The sequence below is a fragment of the Crotalus tigris genome, unplaced genomic scaffold (genome assembly GCF_016545835.1).
Source record: "Crotalus tigris isolate CLP2741 ecotype Arizona unplaced genomic scaffold, ASM1654583v1 scf7180000017666.379230911805:20528666, whole genome shotgun sequence".
Classification (NCBI taxonomy): domain Eukaryota; kingdom Metazoa; phylum Chordata; class Lepidosauria; order Squamata; family Viperidae; genus Crotalus; species Crotalus tigris.
The window spans coordinates 16,969,780-16,995,177 of NW_024096552.1; the positions used below are offsets into that span (position 1 = coordinate 16,969,780).

Below are 25,398 nucleotides of genomic sequence, written 5' to 3' on the forward strand. Positions count from 1 at the left end.
AGCAATTTTGCGGGCCCTCCCAGTGGACAGATCCGGGCTCCGGAGGCCTGGAAAAGGCCTCAAGATCCTAGATCGTGCCTCAGGGGAGCTGTAAAATTGCTTCGTGGCCATGGATCTGGGCTCCAGAGGCTTGGAAAGGGCCTCCGGAGCCTGGATCGGCCATGGGAGTGGGGATGCAAAATCGCTCTGCGGCCATGGATCCAGCCTCTAGAGGCTTGAAAAAGGCTTTCGGAGCCTGAATCAGGCTGTCGGGGGGGGGGGGGGTCCACAAAATCGCTCTGCAAGTATTCCTGGACTCGCACTGGCAGCTTAGAAAGAACCGGTCTCTGGTTCAAAAAAAGGTGCTGAAATGCTGCTCCATTTATACGTTCTAGGACAAAAAAGCCCTGCTTATGTAGTGTATATCGCAGGTGGTAACCCTTTGAAAGCTGAATCCAACGAAATTTCATTTTAATGTATGCCAATTAGTGTACATTCAAAGTGACAATAAAGTTATTATTCTATTCTATTCTATTCTATTCTATTCTATTCTATTCTATTCTATTCTATTCTAGAGAGAGCACCCCAAAATAAAAGCAGTCACACACATGCGCACTATTGGAAGGAGTCGCTTTCCCAGTGTAGGGGAAAAGACAGAATGCGCAAGCGCGGCGGAGAGGCGGCGCTACCCCTGAACAAGGAGGTGATTTCTTCGTCTTCGTCGCCCGCCCACGTCCGATTCCCTTGTTCGGAGTCTGCGCTAGCCTAGGATCGAAGAGCTCTGAAGGGTGCTTCTTGCGCGTTCGGTATTACTCAGCGGACGTCAGGGCGGGGGAAGAATGAGGTGAGGGTGCACGCAGTCGCCCTGCGTCCCTTCCCCAACGGTCCCGCCGCCTCCTTCTCCATGGCCGGGAGGAAGCTGTGGGGTTGAAACAGCGACAAGGGAGGCCGGAAGCTGGGGGGAGGGAGCGGGGACTCGCTTTCTCTCCCCCCTCCTTTTCCCCGTCCTCCGTCATCTCACCTTTCCCTTCTGCAGGCCTTGCTCGGTGAGAGTTGTGGAGAAGATGGTGTGGGGCCTCTTTATTTTCTTTCTTTGATTTCCATTCCCGGTTCTCAGAGGCGGCTGTGACCTGAGGAAAGGAGGAAATGGGTGGTGGGACCAGCACCGGCTTTTACTGAGTGGAGCGCTGGGGAGAGAGGGATGTTTAAGTAAGTTGGGAGAATCGCCTTTTGTGTTGTGTGCTTGGAGACCGGCGGTTGCCGGGGCGGCGGAAGCGGCTGAATGGACAAGGCAGGGAAGTGAGAGTGTGCGCTTAGGGGACCGGCTGAATATATCCGGCCCTCTGGCTTGTTTTATCATCATGCAGGACAACCTGGGTGTTAACATACGTGAGATCCTGTTGTGGGCAGCAGCACCGCTGTTTCCTGGCTTCTTCCTATGTCATACTGCGGCTAAACTCTGACACAAGGTGCTTTGCTCCAGAGAGGATGACAGAAGTGATTTTTGTGGTATGGGGCGGGAAAGGAGAGAAGCTAAATAACTTGGTTTGCCTGACCATAGAATGACATTCTGGTGGGGGATAGGTTAGGGTACCTTATTGCTTTGAAAGTGGTATCTTGTTCTGCTCTGCAAAATACTAAGTTGGCTGTACTCACCTGAAACCCTTGCCCAGCTGCAATTAGAATAATTCCTAGCCCCCCTTAAAAGAAAAGCAGGTAAGGTGGGTTTATTTGTCAATGTAGTCTCCTACTGACTATGTAATAATTTTGCATGCCAAAGCGGATTAGAAAAAGTATTTCCCATTCTTGGGGAGGGGAAAGGCTTGTTAATAAAAAAACCCAAAACTATAATTAATAATAAAACCACTAAAGCTAGGCATAGCTACTTTTTAAATTTTTGGCCAGAAGTAATCAAACTGTAATGAGAACTTAGTATCCAATATGGTATCAGTCGATTAGATGTATGAGAATATTGGATAGATATAGTGTTATACTGGGAATAGTAAATAACTGTTCTAGAATGTGCAGTATTTTTCTAGGGTAAAGGTTGTGTAATGCTAACTATTTGGCATAACTATTGCCCTTGCTTGTTGTATTTTTATTAAAACAAGTGTATCAGCAGATAATAAAACTAAAAACAATGCTAACAAAGCCAAATAACTGAATAGAAATAAAATAGGAACAAATGTGTTTCAAAAATACAGATAAAGAGATTTAGGTTTTGATGATTACGTTCTATGATCTCTCTCCCCTCCCCCCTGATGTCTGCAATTTATCATTTTTAAGTTTCATCAATTAGCTGGTGGTCTATTTCTAATTAAACTGTCATTTAGCAATAATGCAGGTACTGTTGCAACATTCAAATTGAGTTTTAAATGATGTATGGGTTCATTTACAAAAACGGTTCTACAAAAGGGAAAGTTTTAACTGGAATAAAAAATGTAATAGTGTGATGGAAAAGGCAAGTTTGCAGTTTTGGGAACTGTTACTTTAATATCTTTAATGGTTTTATTTCTTTGAATTAGTGGCAATGTCTGAAAAAACTATTCAACCATTTAGATAATTTTTGTTCTGTGAAGAAAGATGAGGGCACAGCTAACAAACAGATCTTAGGACTGTGCATTATTTAAGTTTTTAAAGAGCAACTGTTAGCAATGCCTTAAACCAAATGATTATTCTCTTCAGTATGCTACAAAGGGCAGCTGTACAATCTCAGGAAAAGAAGTAGCTGGTTTAAGGGGGTTGCTCTGTAATTGTTTCAGTGTGTTCCAAAGGATCTTTTTCCTTACAGAATTGCATAGCCTCAATGTTGTTGTTTCTCTGTCTCTTATAAAAGCAGCTCAGCATTTTTCAGTGTTCCATCCATCCTGAAAAAAGTGCTATATTTCATAAAAACAGTTCTTTAAACATATTTTTTTTCATAACTTGAACAAAGTAGGACTGTTTTATTCAGGAGCAGAGAGGGTCTGAATCACTTTTCTGAATTATTTATGAAGGATGCACAGTCCTGGTACTCATAATGCCTTTGCTGCCCAGTGTCAAAACAAGGCATAACCTGCCTTCTTGTGCCAAAGAAGATGATTGAAGATGCCTATTTGGGGGATGTATGACAAAATGTATTTCCTGGCTCTAGATGGAAAAATAAGGACTGATCATTTGGGCAATAAAATTTTTCAAGGAGTAAATTATTGAGTGGAGTTATTTAAAGTGACTCCACATAATAGGGCTGATTATTTTCATAATGCCTCACCTTCCCAGAACATCATAAACACTAATCTCAATTACAGAGGCTGTTGCAAAGTTACAGTGTTATCAACAAATGATATTTGTAGCTGAATGTTAACCTGAGAGGTCCTTAGTGGTCTCTGAGCTTGGTTGTTTTCTTGCAGGCGTTTCATTACCTAAAGTAGGTAACACCATCAGTGCTAGTTTGGGTAATGAAACATCTGCAAGCAAACAACCAAGCTCAGAGACCACCAAGGACTCCTCATTACAGTGTTGTGCACGCTTTCCTGTGAGTATGCATTGAGAGAAATATTATATACAAGGAGAATGAGTAGCATTAAAAGGACTGTAAACTTTGGCTTGACTGTCAAGCCTAAATTGGCTTAAATAAATTGGGATTAGCTGAAGTATAAAAAAAATAATTAAGGCCATTTAAAGAATCTATGCTATCTTGAGAAAGTTCAGATGCTTATCAGAGAATGTGGATGGATAAAACAAGTTGTCAGGGCATGATTCTCTGGCTCTGTATTTCCAACACAAATTGTGTTGCTGTACACAATTTGTCCTGCTGTGACCTGAAAGATCATTTTAAACTGGCCTCCAACGAAGTTAAACATTCAGTTAGTTAAGCCCACTGTGCATTTATTTATTGATTTTTTTTTGTTTCTTAGCTGAAAGTATTGCATGTAGCACTTTCTCTTCCATTTTTTTCTCTCACAACATCTAACCTGTAGGGGTGGCCAAAGGGTAGTTACTTTCAAGTGATTCAATAGGTTTTTATAACTGAGGATAGACAAAATAATTTATATTCATTTTGATTTAAAATTCCAGTTATGCTGTAAATGTTTTCTGGTTTATTTTGTATAGTAAAAATGCTATGGGTTTATTTTATTTATTTCACATATGTGCATGATAACCTGTGACTGTTTTTTAATATTCAAATGAAAGATGACTGGATAGGTAGCCCCTCAAGGAAATAATTGCATATTCATACTTGAAAAATCCTTTCAATATCTATGTATTTGGCTAATTATATTATACAATAGTTTCAGATATTCTTGGGGAGGATGAATGATGAAATGAAATGAAAATGAGTTTACACTGACAAATGCCCTAGTTAGATCAATTTCAATTTCAATCTAAATTAAAATTTTCTTTTTGTATTGAACTGACTTGGCTGTCCTTGTGAGTAGTTGTCAATTTTCACGAATCTCTCAGTTGATTTCAGTACTAAAATTTATGGCTTCATTTTTCTTTGTGTTGAAGAGAGGAAGATGGGATTATCATGTTGAAACTTCTCCAAACTGTTGGAAAATCTCTGCTTTACAATGTAACACTTAAGGGATGCCAAAAGGAACCTTACGTGTTCTACATGCCTTTCTACATCTTTTATTTACTGGGAATAAAGAACAGTGATTCAGGCTAAAATTTATTTGGTTTTTGATGATACCTGGTTCTATCTTTGATTTAAGTCTGATCTTCTGGAGGCAATGAAATGTTTGCTTGAAAATTTTGTGGAGCTATATGCTATAAATCACAGATATATCCCAGCAGGCTCTGGAGAAGGCAGGCATGGCCACACAATTTTTTTTACAATAAATAGTGGATCATATTTTACAAGGAATATTGATGTTTTGTCATATTTTAATGTGATGCTGAATCACTGGAATGTAGTCCTTCCTTAGTTAAAATTCTTGAATGTTAAATATGTGAAACTAGATAGTTAACTTTCCATTTTATGACTTTAGATTAATACTTGACTCTAAATCAAATGATCTCTCTGTTGAAGTTTGTGGTCAGTTTACATTTTTTTTAGAATAACCTTAAATCAGTGTCTAAGGATATTTTTACAATGAAATTAAAGGCAATGCTGATTGCTTTTATATACTATGTACTGCTTATTTAATATCTCAATTGTAGTTGTGCATATTCCTAATACATTGATCTTGAGAAAGTATTGAACTCCCTCTGCTCCTGTTCTTCAAAAAACAAACAGATAATTGTAGAAAGTGGTATACCAAACTCTATTTAAGGCAAAATCGTAGTTGATTGGCTTAGAAAAAAATCTGACATGATTTTTTTTCCCCCTTTCTAGTTGCAAGTCATTGTTAAGAGATGGTTCAAGAAAATCTACCTCATAAATTCCGTTTGTTTGCCCATATGCTGCATCACTGGAGATCTCAACAGGAACTTGTCAGTTATTTTTGAAAGTCTCAGGAGAACATATGGACATCAGGTCAATGTATTACACTCTAGGAATGGTCAAAATATGAAGCATTCTCAATTCAGCAGGCCAATGTATTACCCATAAGTGTATTAAGAAAGCTTAAAAACATTTCAAACAGTACTCTCGATAATTCTTAATTATTCAGGAAATGGTAGCTTGATCTCTTCTGAAATCAATTGACTTTCTCTAATCTTGTCTTGGAGATATTAAATGGAATGCAATCATGTCTACCCATGAAGGAATACAGATCAACACAGACTATGCTGTCGCTTTGTTAGAACAGTTAAAATCATTCTATGAACAGCAATTGCTAACTGACATTGTTTTAATTGTCGAGGGCACTGAATTCCCATGTCATAAGATGGTTCTTGCAACATGCAGCTCTTACTTCAGGTACGTGTTTATAATAATACTCTTTTTCCCAAGAAATATGTATCCAAAATATATCTGAATAGTACGATTTATTAAGTGGATTCTACCACTAACTTGAAATAAATGAAGAACTAAAATTATGCAGTTTAAACTCAGGTTAACAAAATATAGAAGAATGAACTAATAATGCATGTTAAATGGTTCAGGGTTATTCTCAATGTGGAAGATAAAAATGGGCATCAAATACATAAGGTTTATTTGAACATAGTCATGTACTGAGGGAGGAATAGGCAAATTTTTGGTGTCCCTGTGTATCCTTGGAATTTCAAAACATCTTATACATCCTCTCAGAAGAAAACTGGCAACATTGCAGCCAACAAGTCCTCAAATTTGTCCATCCATTATGTTATCTATCTGTCCAGCTCAAGTTTACCTTTTTTAACTGGACAAATGAAATGTGTACAAATAAAGCATTTTGCTGCAATCCTATGACACTTTATGTGATATATTTAACTATTAATGTATCCGACTTGTCTCAGAAATAACTCATGAATTTGGTGGGCAGTTTATTTTAAAATGAGTATTGCATTTTTCCTTGGATTCATATCTGGGCTGTCTGCTAAAAATAATATTTGGAGCTGAGATTAAATTTATTTTGGTTTTAATTAAACTAAAATATAGTTAATGAGTATTTTCTAGTAATATATTTAACTGTCATGTTAAAATTACAATTTAGTAACAGGTTTGGAGCCTCTGGGATCTCTTGAGATGGGATACAACTATAGGGCATTGTTTCTGTTGTAAATGAAGAAAACAGTGTTGTTGTTAATTGCGAAGTCGTGTCCGACCCATCGCGACCCCATGGACAACGTTCCTCCAGGTCGTGCAGGGCCACCCAAGAGGGACAGGTTATAGCAGAGAGTTCTGACAAAATGTGATCCACTGGAGAAGGAAATGGCAAACCACTCCAGTATCTTTGCCATGAAAACCCCATGGACAGTACTAAAAGGAAAAAAAGAAAATAGTAGTGTTTAACTAAAAGAAATCTCAAAAAGGTAAATCTTAAATCTATAGACAAATTGAAATAGAAAGCTTATCTTTACTAGGGATATAACATATTTTGGAAGGAAAGTTGATCAATAGAAACAAGTATTAGGCAATATGAAGACCAGACCAATTCTAAGGTTGAAAACAAACAGACTTGACAACAGATTCCCTTTTGAACTAGAATGGGATACTATTAATACACTATAAAACATCCATGAATTGTGAAGATTAGTATTCTCTGAATTATATTAATAGCAATAGCAATATCATTTAGTCTTGCATAGTTCTTTAAAGCTCCATAGTGCTTTATAGCTCTCTCTGGGTAATTTACAATGTAAGCATTATTTGTATTTTGCTTCAACAATCTGGGTTCTCGTTTTACCAACCTCAGAAGGATGAAGACGGAAGTCAACCTTGAGGCCCATCATGATCAGACTCCAGGTTGTGGGCAGAGCAATACTACTTTCTAACCCCACCACCATTTAGAAGGACATTCTGCATATCCTGAGATTATATAAGATCTAGTTGGAGATAATGGCTTAGTTTATTCACCTGCATGCCTAGTAATTTTGTATAATATTTTGCATCGACATAGGCCCTCCGTTCCAGTCATAAGGAATTGTACAAGATAACTGTAAAGCTACCTGATAAGCCTTGGTATGAAATAAGTGCAGTGTTAGATACAGTGGGGCAAAAAAGTATTTAGTCAGCCACCAATTGTGCAAGTTCTCCCACTTAAAAAGATGATAGAGGCCTGTAATTGTCATCATAGGTAGACCTCAACTATGAGAGAGAAAATGAGAAAACAAATCCAGACAATCACATTGTCTGATTTGGAAAGAATTTATTTGCAAATTATGGTGGAAAATAAGTATTTGGTCACCTACAAACAAGCAAGATTTCTGGCTCTCAAAGACCTGTAACTTCTTCTTTAAGAGGCTCCTCTGTCCTCCACTCATCTGTATTAATGGCACCTGTTTGAACTTGTTATCAGTATAAAAGACACCTGTCCACAACCTCAAACAGTCACACTCCAAACTCCACTATGGTGAAGACCAAAGAGCTGTCAAAGGACACCAGAAACAAAATTGTAGACCTGCACCAGGCTGGGAAGACTGAATCTGCAATAGGCAAGCAGCTTGGTGTGAAGAAATCAACTGTGGGAGCAATAATTAGAAAATGGAAGACATACAAAACCACTGATAATCTCCCTGGATCTGGGGCTCCACGCAAGATCTCATCCCGTGGGGTCAACATGATCACAAGAACGGTGAGCAAAAATCCCAGAACCACACGGGGGGAACCTAGTGAATGACCTTCAGAGAGCTGGGACCAGCATAACAAAGGCAACCATCAGTAACACACTACGCTGCCAGGGACTCAGATCCTGCAGTGCCAGACGTGTCCCCCTGCTTAAGCCAATACATGTCCGGGCCCGTCTGAAGTTTGCTAGAGAGCATTTGGATGATCTAGAAGAGGATTGGGAGAATGTCCTATGGTCAGATGAAATCAAAGTAGAACTATTTGGTAAAAACACAACTCGTTGTGTTTGGAGGAGAGAGAATGCTGAGTTGCTTCCGAAGAACACCATACCTACTGTGAAGCATGGGGCAACATCATGATTTGGGGCTGTTTCTCTGTGAAGGGACCAGGACGACTGATCCGTGTACAGGAAAGAATGAATGGGGCCATGTATCGTGAGATTTTGAGTGAAAACCTCCTTCCATCAGCAAGGGCATTGAAGATGAAACGTGGCTGGGTCTTTCAGCATGACAATGATCCCAAATACACCGCCCGAGCAACAAAGGAGTGGCTTCGTAAGAAGCATTTCAAGGTCCTGGAGTGGCCTAGCCAGTCTACAGATCTCAACCCCACAGAAAACCTTTGGAGGGAGTTGAAAGTCCGTGTTGCCCAGTGACACCCCAAAACATCACTGCTCTAGAGGAGATCTGCATGGAGGAATGGGCCAACATACCAGCAACAGTGTGTGCCAACCTTGTGAAGACTTACAGAAAACGTTTGACCTCTGTCATTGCCAACAAAGGATATATAACAAAGTATTGAGATGAACTTTTGATATTGACCAAATACTTATTTTCCACCATAATTTGCAAATAAATTCTTTCCAAATCAGACAATGTGATTGTCTGGATTTGTTTTCTCATTTTGTCTCTCATAGTTGAGGTCTACCTATGATGACAATTACAGGTCTCTCTCATCTTTTTAAGTGGGAGAACTTGCACAATTGGTGGCTGATTAAATATTTTTTTGCTCCACTGTAAGGCCTGGTCCATATATTCTGCATTGCTTTGCAAGATATTGGGATAGAATGTTTTTCTTCCATGGCTTGTTTCCTGGTATGGCTGAGAGGAAAATAGACAAAGTATCTCTGGTAAAATGGATTCTAGTTTTTTTTTCTTCAGTCAAATTTTTAGTTTATTCAAAGAAAGTTAAAATATAAAATGCCAAAATATTTAAAAAAGACAAAAGAATAAAAACAAAACAAAGAAAACTTTGAAAAGCAAAAGTATTTTTAAAAAAAACAAGAAAAAAAGACTAACACATAATATTTTCCCTAGTTGAATGCTGATTAATATATCAGTGTTAGTTTCCCACCCCTTGTGAAATAGGCAAAAAGAATTTTAAACTATTGAACTACTAAATCTATTTACAGATTGTTACACAGTTATCTGTATACTATATTAATAACAAAATAGTTAACAGGAAAAACAATAATAAACAAAGTTATAAAAGTAATAAAATTATTAACAGTAGTAAGAAAAAAAACAAAAGTGAAATTCCAAAACCATCTATTAACGAACTTTTATTGGAATCAATTTGTAGAAAATTTACCATGGCTTTAATCTCAAATCATCCCAAATATTAACCCTAAGCAGTTCCGGATCAAATATCCACATTTGTTTCTTTATATCCCTTTTATCAATTGTTGATTGATTGAATACAATAAGTCCAATTTTTAAAGGCAATCTGTTTCCCCCAAAATAACCCAGATAAGATTGTTGCTCAATTAAATATAATAATTCCATTTCCCATTGTGCTTCAAAACCCTTAAAAAAGCCAGTTGCCACTTATCCACCCAGAGAGTTATCTGCTATTATATAAAAGCACAGTGTTGAGCTTCAGGAAGGTGTATGAAACTGACTCTGTTATTTCTAAGTCTATATTTCTTCCTGACTGTTTTACTGCTGAGAAATTACATTTATTCTGATGGTTTTCCACAGTCTGTGTTGTTTCTGAGTCTGTATTTCTTTCCACCAAATCTGCTACTTTGAAAACAAGTTCTTTTTGTGGGTTTAAAGTATTTGGGGTTGGTTTCTTCAGAATGTTTTCCACAATCTTTATGAGTTCATCAAAACTTTTGGGGAAAAAATCAGCTAAAGATTGCATGTTGCTAGCTAGTCTCTGTCCCCCCTCCCCTGGTGTCAGCCTCCTCCTCCTCTCTGTAATCTGATATGTTGTTGCTCAATGGAGTGGATAAACAAAGCAGGGAACAAGCAAAGAAAACAGTGAAGATATTTTCAGACTATTGTGATCCAAAATAATTTTTCATGTTAATTAAATACAAATCCAAAGAGATGTGCTGTGTTTCCATATGGAAAAGTGAAAGTTGGTAAGAGCATTCAAATAAAAAAAGAAAGCAAAAAACAACAAAAAACCAGATAGAATCCAGCAGGGGTTGAAATAAATCAGCATTCAGCCAACCAATTAACCTTTAAAGATAAGAACAAAAACCTTCACAATAAATGGAGTTAAAAATCTCAAGCATGCTTACGAAAATATTCCGCTGGTAGGAAGAGATGTAACAAACACTATTGGTTTTTCAGCTGCTCCCTCAAGGAGTTGCAACCTTCCAAGATTCCCCCTCCCAAATGGGTCCACATTCACCCAAAAATCATCTTCGATCATTCCTAAGTGGCCCTATTCTAATCCAGAGGGCAAGGCTGCCAAAGAATCAGCTCTGGTAGCAACAGCAGATCGTGAGTAAGAGAAAGAAAGCTAACTGTCTATGGAGATTCTCAGTCATTAAGGTCATAGTTATCCCAAAGATACTTTTTTGTGAGGCAACTGGACTTTCTTGTTTTTCTTTGAAGATGTTTTGCCCTCACAATGCAGTACAATGCAGTGAGCCATGTGCAGATCTGTACATTGGGGAAACAAAATAACTTCATAAACTTATGGCACAAGGTAGAACAAACCCATCAGGACAAGAGTCAGCAGTCCATCTGCATTTAAAAGACAAAGGCCACATTTTGGACAGAGAGGACTGCTGGTTCGAAAGAGGGTTCAAAGAGGCCATCTATGTCAAAACTGACATCTATGTCAAAACTATTTTTAAACAGCCCTCTCTCAAAAGAGAGAGAGGGATCCGACATAATCTATCTCTAGTCTATAACAAAGTCCTTTTAGCAATTCCAAGAAGGCTCCACATCCATTTGCACTACTCAGGTGACCCTGAAGACACAGATAGGCCTCCAGGTAGCTTTAACCACTCACTAAAAGAATGCAAATGTACAGCTGTCTGCAAGGAATATAAGTTCTTTCAATTCCCCACCATCCAGTCAGAGCTGAAGAAGGTTCTTGGATGAGAAGTGAAACATCTTCAAAGAAAAGAAAGTCTAGTTGCCTCCTGAGAAAGCATCTTTGGGAGAAAGAAAGCTGTTACTCTTCAGCAGCCATCTTGGGGAGGGGCCAACAGATTCTAGATTTTTAAACAAATTTGAAGTCAGAAATATAATATGAATTAATATGAACAAAATTGAACAGCTCTTTATATAACTAACCTTCGATTTATGACTACAATTGAGCCCCAAATTTTTGTTACTAAGTAAGACAGTTAAGTGATGTTTGCCTCATTTTACGACCTTTCTTGGCACAGTTGTTAAGTGAATCACTGCAGTTGTTAGTAGCATGGTTGTTAAGTGAACCTGGCTTCCCCATTGATGTTGCTTGTCAGAAGGTTGAAAAAGGTGATCACATAATCCTGGAATTCTGGAACCATCATACATATGTCAATTTCCAAGTGTCTGAATTTTGATTACATGATCCTGGGGATGCTGCAATGATCGTAAGTGTGAAAAATGGTCATAATGGTCACTTTTTTCAGTACTGTTATAATTTTGAACAGTCACTAAATGAACTGTTGTAATTCGAGGACTACCTGTAATTAATTTTTAATAGTCCAGTGAAAACAATAGAAACATTTGTCTATTTTAGCACTGAAAATAGTGTGTAGTATTGAATGTTAACATTCCTAACCAGAATAAAAATGGGTGGTATATGGATATTATACTGATTTTCTAAAGTGTAATTGATTACAATACAACTAGGAATATACTCATTTTGAATCAATAATTTTACAAGATATTCATTATATTGAATGCTATCCACAAACAGTTTTTAGAATACTGGTGCAATTAGATAGGAACTAGAGATGATTACATTTTTATTTTTATCATTCAGGGCAATGTTTATGAGCGGGTTGAGTGAAAGCAAGCAAACACATATTCATCTGAGGAATGTGGATGCAGCCACTTTTCAGATCATAATAACTTATGCTTATACGGGTAATTTGGCAATAAATGACACAACTGTTGAACAGCTTTATGAAACAGCTTGTTTCCTACAGGTAAGATTGTTTTATACCAACTTTTCTAAGATGTGTTTTCCAAGTTATAGCTTTCATAAAATTGAATAGTGTAAAGTAACCTGCAAGATCAGTAGGAAAAAATGGAAACAAATTCTTGAAATTCCAACTACTACCCTTCTTTTGAAACAAGTGATTATTGTGCAGATGTAGATGCCTGTGACTCACAGTAAAATGTCATGACATCTCCCATTAATACAGAGATAATAGAAAAAATATTGCCTACTGAGATGTTAACAGTCTTTTCAGTAATAAAAATGCATAGTGGAAAATACCTTTGCTGGTACAGAAATTCATTATGACCAGCTAGAATTTCATAAAAGAGTAGACATTCTTGTATTATTTTGGATAGTTTGACTAAAGGTAAGAACTCTAAGGTTCACCTCTTGGAAAGAGACTTTTAGAATGTGCAGAAATGTGTATGAGATTCTTTTGTAGCATTAAAGCAGCTGTGTGGTTTTCCAGGCTTCATTGTTTTCCCATCAAAGCAAAGTGAACATGCACGTACATGTATGCAGATCAAGAGCAGAAGCTGCACAGTCTTAGTCATTAGAGCAGTGGAAGGCATTCACTGAAATCAAATCAAAACTTTAGAAAGCACATCTCAAAATGTAAAAGCAACCATGTTCTTCAGCAATCTCAACATAGCTTCTTTGAAGGTTTTTTCTGGTTGTGCGATGGGACTGGAAGTAAATCAGTGTATAGGCATGAATACAAATCTATAATATTTCAAGAAATGTGCTTTGTTTGTATTTCATAATATACTTTGTGAAGTTCCTTTTATGTGCACTTTGCACAGTATTATTACTTCCCATTAATCAATTTGGTCTCAGAAGGAAATTTTGATAGTTTTTTTTCTTTCCATAATCTGCTAGCAGTACACAATCCTAGATTAATATATGATATCTAATATTTTGGTATTTATGACAGGATAGAAATTAAGATTATTACATTCCATTTTTTCATCATTAATTACAAGTATGAAGATGATGAAAATGTTTTGATCACTTCTCATATATTTTTTTTAATTGCAGGTCGATGACGTGTTACAACAGTGTAGGGAATATTTAATTAAAAAAATTAATGCTGAAAACTGTGTGCGGCTTTTGAGTTTTGCTGATTTTTTTAGCTGTGAGGAGTTAAAACAGAGTGCTAAAAGAATGGTAGAACACAAGTTTACAGTTGTATATCACCAAGAGGCTTTTATGCAGCTCTCACATGATCTGTTGATAGATATTTTGAGCAGTGACAATTTAAATGTGGAAAAAGAAGAGACAGTTCGTGAAGCTGCTATGTTATGGCTGGAGTATAATACAGAATCTCGATCACAGTATTTGTCATCAGTTCTTAGCCAAATAAGAATTGATGCACTTTCTGAAGTTACACAACGAGCTTGGTTTCAAGGCTTACCACCAAATGATAAATCAGTAGTGGTTCAAGGGTTGTATAAATCTATGCCGAAGTTTTTTAAACCAAGACTTGGAATGACTAAAGAGGAGATGATGATCTTCATTGAAGCTGCTGCTGAAAGTCCTGGTAATATTTACTCTTCAGTATCTTACAGCCCACAGGCTGAAAAAGTTTATAAACTCTGCAGTCCTCCTGCTGATCTCCATAAAGTTGGGACACTTGTAACTCCTGATAATGATATTTATATAGCAGGTGGGCAAATCCCCCTGAAAAGTACAAAAATCAACTACGGTAAAACTAGCAAATTTCAATTTGCTTTCCGTACTGTGAATTGTTTTTACTGGTTTGATGCCCAGCAAAATACATGGTTTCCAAAGAGTCCAATGCTATTTGTTCGTATAAAGCCATCTCTTGTTTTCTGTGAAGGCCTTATCTATGCAATTGGTGGAGACAGTGTTGGTGGAGAACTCGACAGAAGAACTATGGAAAGATATGATACTGAGAAAGATGAATGGACCATGGTAAGCCCTCTGCCCTGTGCTTGGCAGTGGAGTACAGCCGTTGCTGTTCATAACTGCATTTATGTAATGGCGCACAACTTGATGTACTGTTACTTCCCCAGATCAGATGCTTGGGTTGAAATGGCTACAAGACAAACTAATAGATGCTTCGCTTCAGCTGCTGCTTTTGGGGATAAAATATTTTATATTGGAGGCTTGCATGTTGGCGGCAATCTTGGTATAGGATTACGTCCTCGGACTATAACTGGACCTTCCCTAGCAGTGGAAGTTTATGATGTGAATAAAAATGAATGGCAAATGGCAGCCAAAATTCCTGCCAAGCGATATTCTGATCCCTGTGTCAGAGCTGTTGTGATTTCTAACTCAATGTGTATCTTTGTACGAGAAACACATATGCATGAAAGAGCCAAGTATGCCACATACCAATATGACATGGAACTTGATCGTTGGTTCTTGCGACAGGATATATCTGAGCGGGTACTCTGGGATTTGGGAAAAGATTTCCAATGCACTGTGGGAAAACTCTATCCATCTTGTCTTGAAGAGTCCACATGGAAACCTCCATCATACCTAGTTTTTCCTTATACAGATGATGAGTTTGAAATTGAGGAGGATGTTCCATTGCCACTTGTATAGCTCCCTTATTCAGAGACTGCATGCCTGTAACTAATTATGAACATTGTATTTGAGAGACTAGAGCTGCAAAATGAAATGTTGTCTTGTATGTATGCCCTAATTTTTTTGTGGCCATTGAGTGTAAATCAGTAAAAATTCTTACTAGATATGCTTCCATCAGTCCCTCTGATAGTTGATGGAATTTCTCACACACACAACACAACCTGTGTGTGTGTATATGTGTGTATATATGATTATATATATCATATGATCATATATGTCATATGATTATATGTATTATCTATATGTATCTATATTTTAAGCTTAAAGCCTCTGCTTGTCTAAATTTTTAGTCCTGTGAAAACATTGAGTTCTGGAACTTTTCACAAAGCAGCTTCTATTTCTAGAATGTTATATTAATTGTTCAAAATATCTTCCAGTTATATTTAAATAAGTTCTGGAAATATCTATATGTGCTAGTTATATAGATTGTGTAGCTGAATGAAATGTGCTGCACTCAATACACACAGTTGTATTGGTGTAATAATACCATGTAAAAGAATAAAATCCCATGGATCTACCTGTGGTAGGAAGGGTAGATCTTCCATTTTATGGTGATATGCAGGGCAAAATGACTGCAGGTTCAGTCTAGCTATATTATGATAATGAAGAAGAAGATGATGACTAGGTGCATGTATTTTCACTAACTTATACCTGTTTATTTAGAATACAGGTCTTCCGAGCAGCTGGTAGTTTACCAGGTGTGAACTGACATTGCTGGGCTTGCAGTAAGAATTGCTAGCCCTTCATAGTGCGGGTCTGTGTGGAGCTTTTGATCAGTAAATAGCTCCATGTTCTGTATTTCTGAAACATTGGCTTATGAATATTAGTTCCTGCTGCTTATTTTCCCCTACCCCAGTATAAACAAAAGTGTAGTGTGAATTAACCATGTCTTTATTTTTGTTAATTTAACATTACTGTAATATGTCTTTGTAAAAATATTCTTACGTTGTTTGTCTCTTATTTTCTCTTGTGGGGTGGGGGGGGGGAGAGAAATTTTGTTCAGGAATACTTTGTGCTGAAGAGCGGTTGCTGCTCTGGCATTAATCCCAGGAACCACTAGCAGTAGTAAGGCACCACCAATCTCATAGGAGCCCAGATACTTCATCATGGATCATACTAGCATGTTCAGCTGCATCATGTTCTGGCATTGTATTTTGAATATTAATTTATTAAAAATGAATCATTGTTCTTTCCTCCCCCCATAAGTCTGTGTATTTATCCGGAGTTGTTGAAGTATGATTGAAACAACAGTTTTAAAAATTGCTGTTTAAAATGTTAATACATACAATAGTAGATTCAGATGTTCAGAAAAATCTGAAAAAATATGAAATGATTATTTCTTTCTCTTTAGAGGTCAAAAAATGTTTGAAAACAGAAGAAAAATAAAATGTGGTAAAAGCCCTATATGTTAAAGATCATGCAGGCTTTTAACTCAGGCCTTCTTCTCTTATTATTACATAAAATCACAGTAATATAATCACAGTAAAGCAGTATACTGAATTTTTCTCTTTGGTTCTAGACATTTATTTTTGTGCCCTGGGATTTCTTACACCGGCTTTTTGCTTTCTTTCTTCCTAATTAATAACTATATTTTCTTTAATGTTTGCAATAGATTTTATATTGCTTTGTGATAAAATAGTCTCTGCAAACTAGGAAACTGACATTCAGCCCAAATCATAAAAAATTTATTATTGTGTCAGCCAATTTTAAGAATGGAATAAGAAGCAGTTAGAATTTATCTTTCTTATTGCCCCTTTTTCTGAGTCAATTACTCATTCTTCAGCAGCTTATTAAAAACTTTCTATTTTTGAAATAATTCATTTTGGTTAAGATAGAATGCTGTAGCAAAACCTTCAGAGTCTTGTGATTAAAAATACTAATTAATAGCATACTTTTTCATGAACATTGAATAGATATCAGTTCGTGAATCTGCCAATCAAAACTAAATTTTGCTGTTTGAAAAATAAAAACAAAACAAACCCAACTAAAAGAGTTAGATTAAAAAGAGGAATGGCAGAAGTTACAACACATGGCCACAGAAACTTGTGTATAAAGTAGGAATCTTATACTTGAACATGTTAGTGTTTGATTATAATAGTTCTCTTTAAGAAGCATTTGATTTAAAGTGTTACATGCTGCTGATCCTTTTGTTCTTTAATTTGGGCTTCTTTTGGTCTTGATTTTGGCCCTGAACAAGTTTAAATATAAAATTTTGGAAAGGGAGGCGTTGAGATTCTGCTAATCTCATAAATTCATGAGAGGGCATTGTATAATTTATTTAAACTTTTCAAAATAGCTTATTACACACTTCATTTTTGCTGTTAAAATTAACACTTTTTTCCACTAAAAAAAGTCAGAATAGATTCTTGAACAAGATAGGTCAGCAAGCATATATTTGAGCAAGGCTTTCAGAAAGTTTTATGAAGAAGCATAGGCCTCTATGACAACTTCATAGGATTTTGTAAGACTACTATGACGAGGATGCTGCCGATTTTCTTTCATTAGTGCTTTGGTTCTTATCAGAGATTACGGTGGTGGTGTTTTTTAAAAAAAACACCATATTCCTCAGCCCAAAAAAGTTTGAAAAACTCTTAGACAAGATCTGGTTGCATGCAGATAAGTTACCTTTTTGCAAACCTGAGAGTATCTGACCATGGTAACTAAACCTGAGTGTCACACCATTTTGAGCAAAATAACAAAGTTATCAGTATAATATGTAAACTCAAAACAGGTACATCCATTTAAAAAAAATATTCTCCAAGCAGTTCTGATTAGGCCAATCTATTTTGCAGTCCTTAGTCCTTTGTTGCCTACCTGTGCTTTAGAACTAACATTTGTCTTCATAAACTTATAAAGAGTGTATATACAATTAGAATGGCTATTTTTATGGAAATTATCTAAGATTCTGGTCATTTATATTGCAAAATGGAAAAAAGTTTTTTTTTAAAAAATGCATTGAAACTGCTCTATAATAAGTTTGTACTGAATAAGAAAACTTTGAAACCAGTGGTAATTCAGGCTATAGTAGAGTGGGCTACCAAGATAATAGATAAAACAGGTATCTTCTAAATTGCCTACAGGATAAGATATAAAATATTTTGTAGGCTTGGTGTTTTTCAATCCTCATTCCACAGGCAAAATAAGCATTTTCCTTAGCTACATTATACATGTTCAATAGAAAAAGATGTTTTGGATATTAAAATCTATATCTACAGTAGAGCATTAGAGATGGTAAAGTTTGAATCATTTTTAGTTGTTCATTTTTTCTCCTATTTTTTGTTATCTTCATAACACAGATCTCAAACTTTATCCTTTCAGAAGCTTTTAGCACTGTTAATAATTCCTCATGTGAAATCTACTCAGTATTTCTACCTAGCAAAAATAACTATAGACTTGTATTGAAATCTATTTGTCATATTTAGTTACAATATTTTATCCAAATAACATGTCTTCACATACCTTAAAAAAAGAATATGTTGTTAGGATAAAATATATAGATACATTAATAGTCTTTCTCAAACACAAGAATATTATTTGTTCATCTAATATACCCTTATTCTTTCAGAACTGATAATGGGTTGCTTTCAACTAATTTTTACTGTTATGTTTCACTTCAGTTAACTCATGATTGAACAACTATGTTTGTATGTCCAGAAGTTAGTTTTGTGATTCATAAATTAGATGAGAGGTTTAAGTATTTATTTCATTTTGTAATGGGATACACATTTCTAAATGCTTGAAAAATGTTTTAAAAACAAGAATAGTTGTGTTATATATGATACAAATATATAATTTCACAATAGAAAGTCCCAGTGCATAAAACAAAAATACTTCAAAATAGCAAGAGATCGTAAATCTGATCCTAACTTGTTTGTGCAGGTGATCCTAACTTGTTTGTGTAGCATCAGCATGATCACAATATCCATTAAATAGTTTCATCATCATGTTCCTAGTTATTTGCTCACAGTAAGACTGGATGCATGTATTCAGAAATTGAAGATTTCTCAGCATATTGATTGCACAGAGTTACTGCTTTTACATGACAATGACAGTTTTATTTTCATTTTTTTCCCTAGCTGTTGAATTAAGCATAAGTGTATCTCACTGTACTTACATGTAAGTATCATATATTTGAGTCAGACACATTCTGTGTCACAACAAAGTGAGAGCCATGTGGTAATATAAACCATTCCATAAGACTCACTGAAAGCTAAATTAGGCTATACTTGTAAGTATACTAAAAACATCAAAATAAAGAATTAAAAATGGAATTGGAAGAATAAACTTCATTTTTGTGGTTCTTATCAATGAATGACAATGCCAATAAGTTGACACTATGGGTAAGAAGCACACACACTAAACTAAAATCCTCGTGTTTTCTTAAATGAAACCTAGTTTTTAATTTACACTTCCTACTGGTGGAGATAAAAGAATTGTACCCAAGGCTCAAACTCCAGAACAGAAGTTGTTATTGGCTTACATTATTCGTATTAAATTTGAATTGCATTTTTATATCTCATTGAAGCAACGTAGTTTGAAATAGCAGTGCCATCATTAAAAACATGTTGGAAAGCTCTTGGGCTACCTTAAACTTTTCTACAAAATTATGCAACCTGGTGTTTTTATCCCAACTTGTTCAGAGGTTACTTCTACAGAATCTAAAAAACTTCATTATAACCAATGATTTATGCATAAAGGATCAGAAATTGATACATGATGACTACTTTTAGTTTTACTGATATGATTAAATATTTCTTAAATTCTCAGTATGTGAAATAACTTTTGGAATGGCATATATTATAAATACTTGCATGGGACTGCCAGTTTTAACTATTGCTACATCTTGTTTCAAAAGGCTGTAATCTTTCCATGTAAAAAGTGTGTATAATCAAACAACTCCCAATGAGGAAATCAAAACAAAAGGTTATGTTATGATAGAACTTAAAATTCAAAAGCAACTACTTTACAGTGTATTTAATTTCTATTCCACTTTTCTGTTCAAAATTAATAATTCATTAGAACAACTACTCTCCTTGTGCTTAAAGTCTAGTGATAGCACAGCATGTTCAGTTATCTGTAAATTCAATTCAGAGTTGATAGCTTTACAACAGGTTCTTGAGTTAAAATGCTTCTTTGTAAGCTCTGTTCACAGTTATACTTGCAGAACTGAATCACACTTTAAGAGCGTAGTTTAGTAATGCACTATTAAAAGAACATTGATATTTGACAAATCACAATATTGGTTACATTTCAGTTATCAAAATGTTTGGAAACAGCAAAGCTTTCCAATGGAACTAACTGTCCTTTCTAAACATTTACCACATGTAGCAATATACCTATAAAATATTCTATTTAATTGTTATGAGATAGCACATGGATATTTGGGATACCAAAACTGGCTACTAGTTTTCATAAAGTTGATTTGGAATAGTGGATATTTACAGTAGCTATAAACTAATATATATTATAAGAAAAATCTTATAGTCCAAGCTTTCAAGGTAGAGCTTTAATCAGAATTTCCATTCACCCCAGATAATGTAGCCAATCATTAAAGCAATTGCACAAATTAAAAATCTAATTTCAGAACTGTGACATAGCAAGTAAATAGATAGGAATATTGCTAGTACAAATTTGATAATAGGCATTCTCATCCCTGCTTTATAGGGAAGTTGTGGAAATTAACTGTAACTAGAATATATTTGAAATAAATTTATTTAGAAAGATACAATCATATTTCTCCCTTAAATCCAGAATACAAGAATCTCTGATTATGGTAAGCAATGCAGTCAAGAAAGAAATAATGTACTACTAATATTCAGCTGTCTAGAAATCTGATAATCTATGTCATAATTTGTGTTAACTATGCATTCCTCCTACCATCACATCAACTCTGAAAAGGAAAATCAGCAATTGTGACCATGGTATTATTTCAAAATAAAAATGGTTCAAAATAAACATTTGGTTAAATCATTGTTTTAAACTGGGCCATATTATGTTTTCATAGGCATCAGTGAAATAATTTTTCTTTAACAATGAACAAGGTTAAACATACTGTATGTGGGTAGATGGGGCAAAGATTACTTGCTAACACGCACTGACTAGAAAATATTATAGCAGCTGTGGAAAAAAAAGAGCCTAATTGAAGAGAGGTAGATAATTTGTTAAAAGTATTTAGATACTGAGACACTTAAATATAACAAAAGAGCATGAAATTGCACTACATTCCCATTAACAAAAAACAGTAATTAGACCTATACAGTGTGAAAAGTTAACTCCTGCAATAGTTGTCACCTAAATGATGACATGGTAAAATTGTCTTAGTCTTTTTAAAGACTATTTAAAGACTGCTAATTTAAATTTCATTAATTTCACGTTATCCCACTTACAATTACTTCCATTTGTAACACCTTTGTGAAAATATATTCTATCGAAACAAACAATTCTGCACATTGGACTTGCAGAAGGAAAAAATAAATTTACAAATACAAATGTGAATATATTTTTATGTATTAAATGTTGAAATATTACCTCCATATACACTATTATGTTCCATACTGAAATATAATTTAACTCTTAAAAACAATGCAAAACAATTTAACTTAAAATACAGCTAAATTGACAGATCACCATCCTCCAAAATACAGCTTACATTGGAAAATAAACCTGCAATAAGGTTCAAACATAAAGAAGTATTACAGCAGTTGCCAAATTATATCCTGTGGTGCAGCTCAAAGACCATCTTCATGCAGCTTGAATTCAGGTGCCTATGGTTTTATAGCAAAGCCTTTTGGTTTCTTAAAATAAATGCAAGAACTTAGCCCATAAGAATTATTCTCCAAGGCTTTGAGATGACTGGGTGAAAGTAGAAAGCCATGAAGACACTGCTGATTTTGCACTGGTGAGTGCTCCTCCAACTGATTGACCTGTATTATGAAACAAAATAGGATGGGGGGGGGGTTTAAATAGAATAAATTAAGAATATATGTCAGAAGCACTTCCGCCTGAATAATATTTTATTCATTACTGTAACCATTAGGCCATAACAGAATACAAAATACAGAACAATAAGATCACAGGTAACCAAATAAAAGTAAGCATGGCATGCAGCTGGGTTATTTGAGGGACCACCTCTCCTCAATCACATCAACCTACCCAGTGTTTCCCAAACTTGACAATTTTAAGGCATGTGGACTTCAACTCCCAGAATTCCACAGCCAGCAATGCTGGCTGTGGAATTCTGGGAGTTGAAGTCCACATGCCTTAAAATTGTCAAGTTTGGGAAACACTGATCTATCCTATCAAGTCTGTCAGGAAAGATATGTTACAGGTCTTGTCCATAAAGGAACAGTATCTGATGGGGAACCAGGAGGACAACTTTTTCTGCCACCCTCTGTAACAGTTTTCTTGGCTTTGCAGATGGCAGGAGAAGGGGGGATGGTCCTGCGTGAGAGGTGGGTAAGCGTACAGACACAGTTCCATTTGCACAAATGGCGGGATGGGGGATCCCTGCTCTATAACAATCCCCCAGATATCATACTGGCCCTAACTTTGATGACCTTCCGAAGGGCTAAAAACATGGATTTGCCATTTGATCTGGGGAGCCAGTGACATGAATATGGAGTATGCTTGGTAGCAGTATTGTTAGGGAAGCTAAGTGCACTTTTCTACACAATTATGGGATTTTTAAAAGATGATATTTATTGTTTCAATACTTTTAATGATTGTTGTGTTTATTGTTTTGTTTTTGTATGTACTGTGTATGCATTCAGCGTCACTTATTTAAGTTGAGTGGCTATATAAATTTAGGCAACGAATGAATAAACAAATACAAGGCAGAATTAAAAGGAAATATAAATCATATTTCTACATCACCTTTACAATTTACCACAATCACATCCTCATATGCAGTTCTCATTTGTACTGTTGTGGTTGGATAAAGAACCATATTATATATAGTATTTGGGATCCTACTATGTATGAAATACGTTTTAATATATGAATCCCAATGTCATTTTTAAAATACATTACCCAAGATATTGATTTGGATAATTATTTTATTGTATAATAAAGTCAGAGATATTGATCTCTTTATTATACAACTGGTATTCAAATAATATATGAGTTATGACCTGAAGCTCTTCTTTTGTTTCATAATACTTGATAAAGGTACTTGATAAAAATCCTTTCATATTTAATCATGTCCAGCTGTTCAAATCTTGCTGGAGAAATATCCCTCTAAAATGCTTGGGCATTTTATATTTAAATATTTAGCAGGATGGAAGGTAACTTTATAGAAACTGAGGGTCTTCAGTGAGCTAAAGGTAACTATATTTCTCTGAGCTTGTACAATATATTCAAAATTCTTTGGGTAGCAATCTTAACTTGTTTTCTAGAGACAGCTGGACAAGAAACAGGAAGACCACAACTCCTGATATAGTTTGTGACTTATGTAGTTCAACAGTTGAGAGGTCCTTGATGCTGCCTGAGCTTGGTCATTTTCTTTCTTTCTTACTCAAGCTAGGTAACAATTCAAGAGTTCTCTAGCTGAAATTCAGTCTATACTATCAGGCACAATTTTGGAAATCTGTCAGTTTCCATAGCAATAGCAATAGCACTTAAACTTATATATTGCTCCATAGTGCTATATAGCATTTTCTAAGTGGTTTACAAATGTCAGGATTTTGCCTCCAACAATCTGGGTCATTTTACTAATCTCAGAAGGATGGAAGGCTGAGTCAACCTCCAGCCAGTCAAGATTGAATTCCAGACTGTGGCAGAATTAGCCTGCAATACTGCATTTTAACCAATATGCCACCAAGCTGTTAGCACTGATTTTGCTCCAATAATTGTGTGCCCTGATTTTGGATAACACATTCCCAGTGTGGCTCTAACTGCAGCAACTGAGGTCTTTTAGCCACATTCAAAGTACTTCTCAGGTGTTGGGCGTGCTCTATAATTTGTACGTTTTATTTGAGTTTCATATAGAGAGTATAGGAGTGCCTTTCGCTTTGTATACTTTAATAATTATGGATAAAGAATATGGATAAAGTGATTTATTAGTTTTAACAATAAATTTACATGTGTCTTTGGTCTTTGTGAGCTTCTTTGATGATGACAAGGGAGCCAAGATCCAGTCTCAGAGAAGACATCCCTTAAAGCCACTTACAACTGCAATGTCATTTTCTAAAAAAATCATAATCTTTGATTTATTAATAACAGAGAATTATGATAAGTCTTCTTATCTACATAGTCCAACTTGTGAATATGATAATATAATTGAATATAATAATAAAGTCATTGTCAGCTTACATCAAAGTGTTGCAATATTTTAGGCATGTGTACTTCTGGATTTTTCATCAGTCCTGTTGAATCATTAATATACAGACTAAATGGCACTGGCGCATGTATGCATCTCTGCCTTGTCCTTTGTAAATAATGATATTGCTTGCATGATTTCATTGACTCCAAATCACAATCTCAAGCAAGGATTTTGTGCAAAGAATTTTTATCAATGTAGCAAGCAGTCTGGATCCCATATTGAGGATAAATGATTTTCTCCATAATGCTTCTCTGTTAAAAGTGTCAAATGCTACACCCTATCAGCTCAGCAAATGGTTGATTCTCCTTGCTTACAGATATAATAATTATATGATTAAAGATTAAACTTGCTGGTAATAGATCAACTCTGTCTAAAGCCACATTGTTGTTCTGTGAGACCTATGTACAATAAGAGTTATTCCTAAAGGCATTGTAATAAAGGTTTGCTATATATAAATATACTCTTTTATCCTTATATTTTAATTTGCTATGGAATGTTTATTTGATTTTTGGTGTTATATGGGATCTAAATGGTTCATGAATTTCCTTTGTTAAAAAAAGATATTTGGTAAAATATAAATTTATGATTCAGCAAAAAACAATATTTTAAAGCTGGCCAAGGGAAGGATATTTTTTGCATTTGTATTAATTTCATCATGGCCTAATGCAGGGTAGGCAACTTTGGCTCTTTTATGACTCATGGACTTCAAGTCCCAGAATTTCTGAGCCAGTAATTCTGGGAGTTGGTCCATGAGTCATAAAAGAGCCACGGTTGCCTACCCCTGGCCTAATGGAATGCATAGTTCAGTCACTGAATTTGTAGCACATTACTTCCCAGTAAGAGGACCACTTACCAACAGCTCTTCCTGTCTGCACAACATTTCGACTAGTGGTAACCATGGCATTTCCAATCTTCTTACCACGTTCACTGTTCTGAACAGAACTAAATTAAGAAA

General features: G+C 35.6%; 3 protein-coding genes across 7 annotated transcripts in view; 1 reads left to right on the forward strand and 2 right to left on the reverse strand.

The window, feature by feature from the left end:
- Positions 1-1,088, reverse strand: part of LOC120305051 — a 32,352-nt gene extending 31,264 nt beyond the window's left edge. Inside the window, exon 1 of the mRNA XM_039336358.1 lies at positions 1,001-1,088. The gene's annotated coding sequence lies outside the window, so the exon portion shown is untranslated. The remainder of the gene's footprint in view (positions 1-1,000) is intronic.
- On the forward strand, positions 646-21,255 carry KBTBD2 (kelch repeat and BTB domain containing 2). 4 transcript variants are annotated; one of them, XM_039336826.1, is made up of 4 exons: positions 646-823; positions 5,300-5,824; positions 12,332-12,497; positions 13,550-21,255. In XM_039336826.1, exons 2-4 carry the CDS (start codon positions 5,655-5,657, stop codon positions 15,080-15,082), a joined length of 1,869 nt encoding a protein of 622 aa, XP_039192760.1. In that variant the 5' UTR covers positions 646-823; positions 5,300-5,654; the 3' UTR covers positions 15,083-21,255. The 4 variants fall into 4 exon arrangements, with proteins under 4 accessions (XP_039192760.1, XP_039192764.1, XP_039192762.1 ...); XM_039336828.1 differs by lacking the exon at positions 646-823 and adding an exon at positions 831-1,025; XM_039336827.1 differs by lacking the exon at positions 646-823 and adding an exon at positions 1,049-1,188.
- Positions 20,821-25,398, reverse strand: part of AVL9 (AVL9 cell migration associated) — a 51,668-nt gene continuing 47,090 nt past the window's right edge. For both annotated transcript variants that reach the window (XM_039336824.1, XM_039336825.1), the window contains 2 exons: positions 25,297-25,385; positions 20,821-22,047 (listed from right to left, as the gene is read on the reverse strand). In XM_039336824.1, coding sequence (XP_039192758.1) covers positions 21,953-22,047; positions 25,297-25,385 — 184 coding nt within the window. In that variant the 3' untranslated portion in view covers positions 20,821-21,952. The remainder of the gene's footprint in view (positions 22,048-25,296; positions 25,386-25,398) is intronic.

Excerpts from the sequence above, each read along its gene's own strand:
- KBTBD2 (XM_039336826.1), top strand. The coding sequence starts at position 5,655 with ATGTCTACCCATGAAGGAATACAGATCAACACAGACTATGCTGTCGCT. Across the intron at positions 5,825-12,331 it reads ACATGCAGCTCTTACTTCAG|GGCAATGTTTATGAGCGGGT; the intron begins GTACGTGTTTAT and ends TTTATCATTCAG. Across the intron at positions 12,498-13,549 it reads AAACAGCTTGTTTCCTACAG|GTCGATGACGTGTTACAACA; the intron begins GTAAGATTGTTT and ends TTTTAATTGCAG.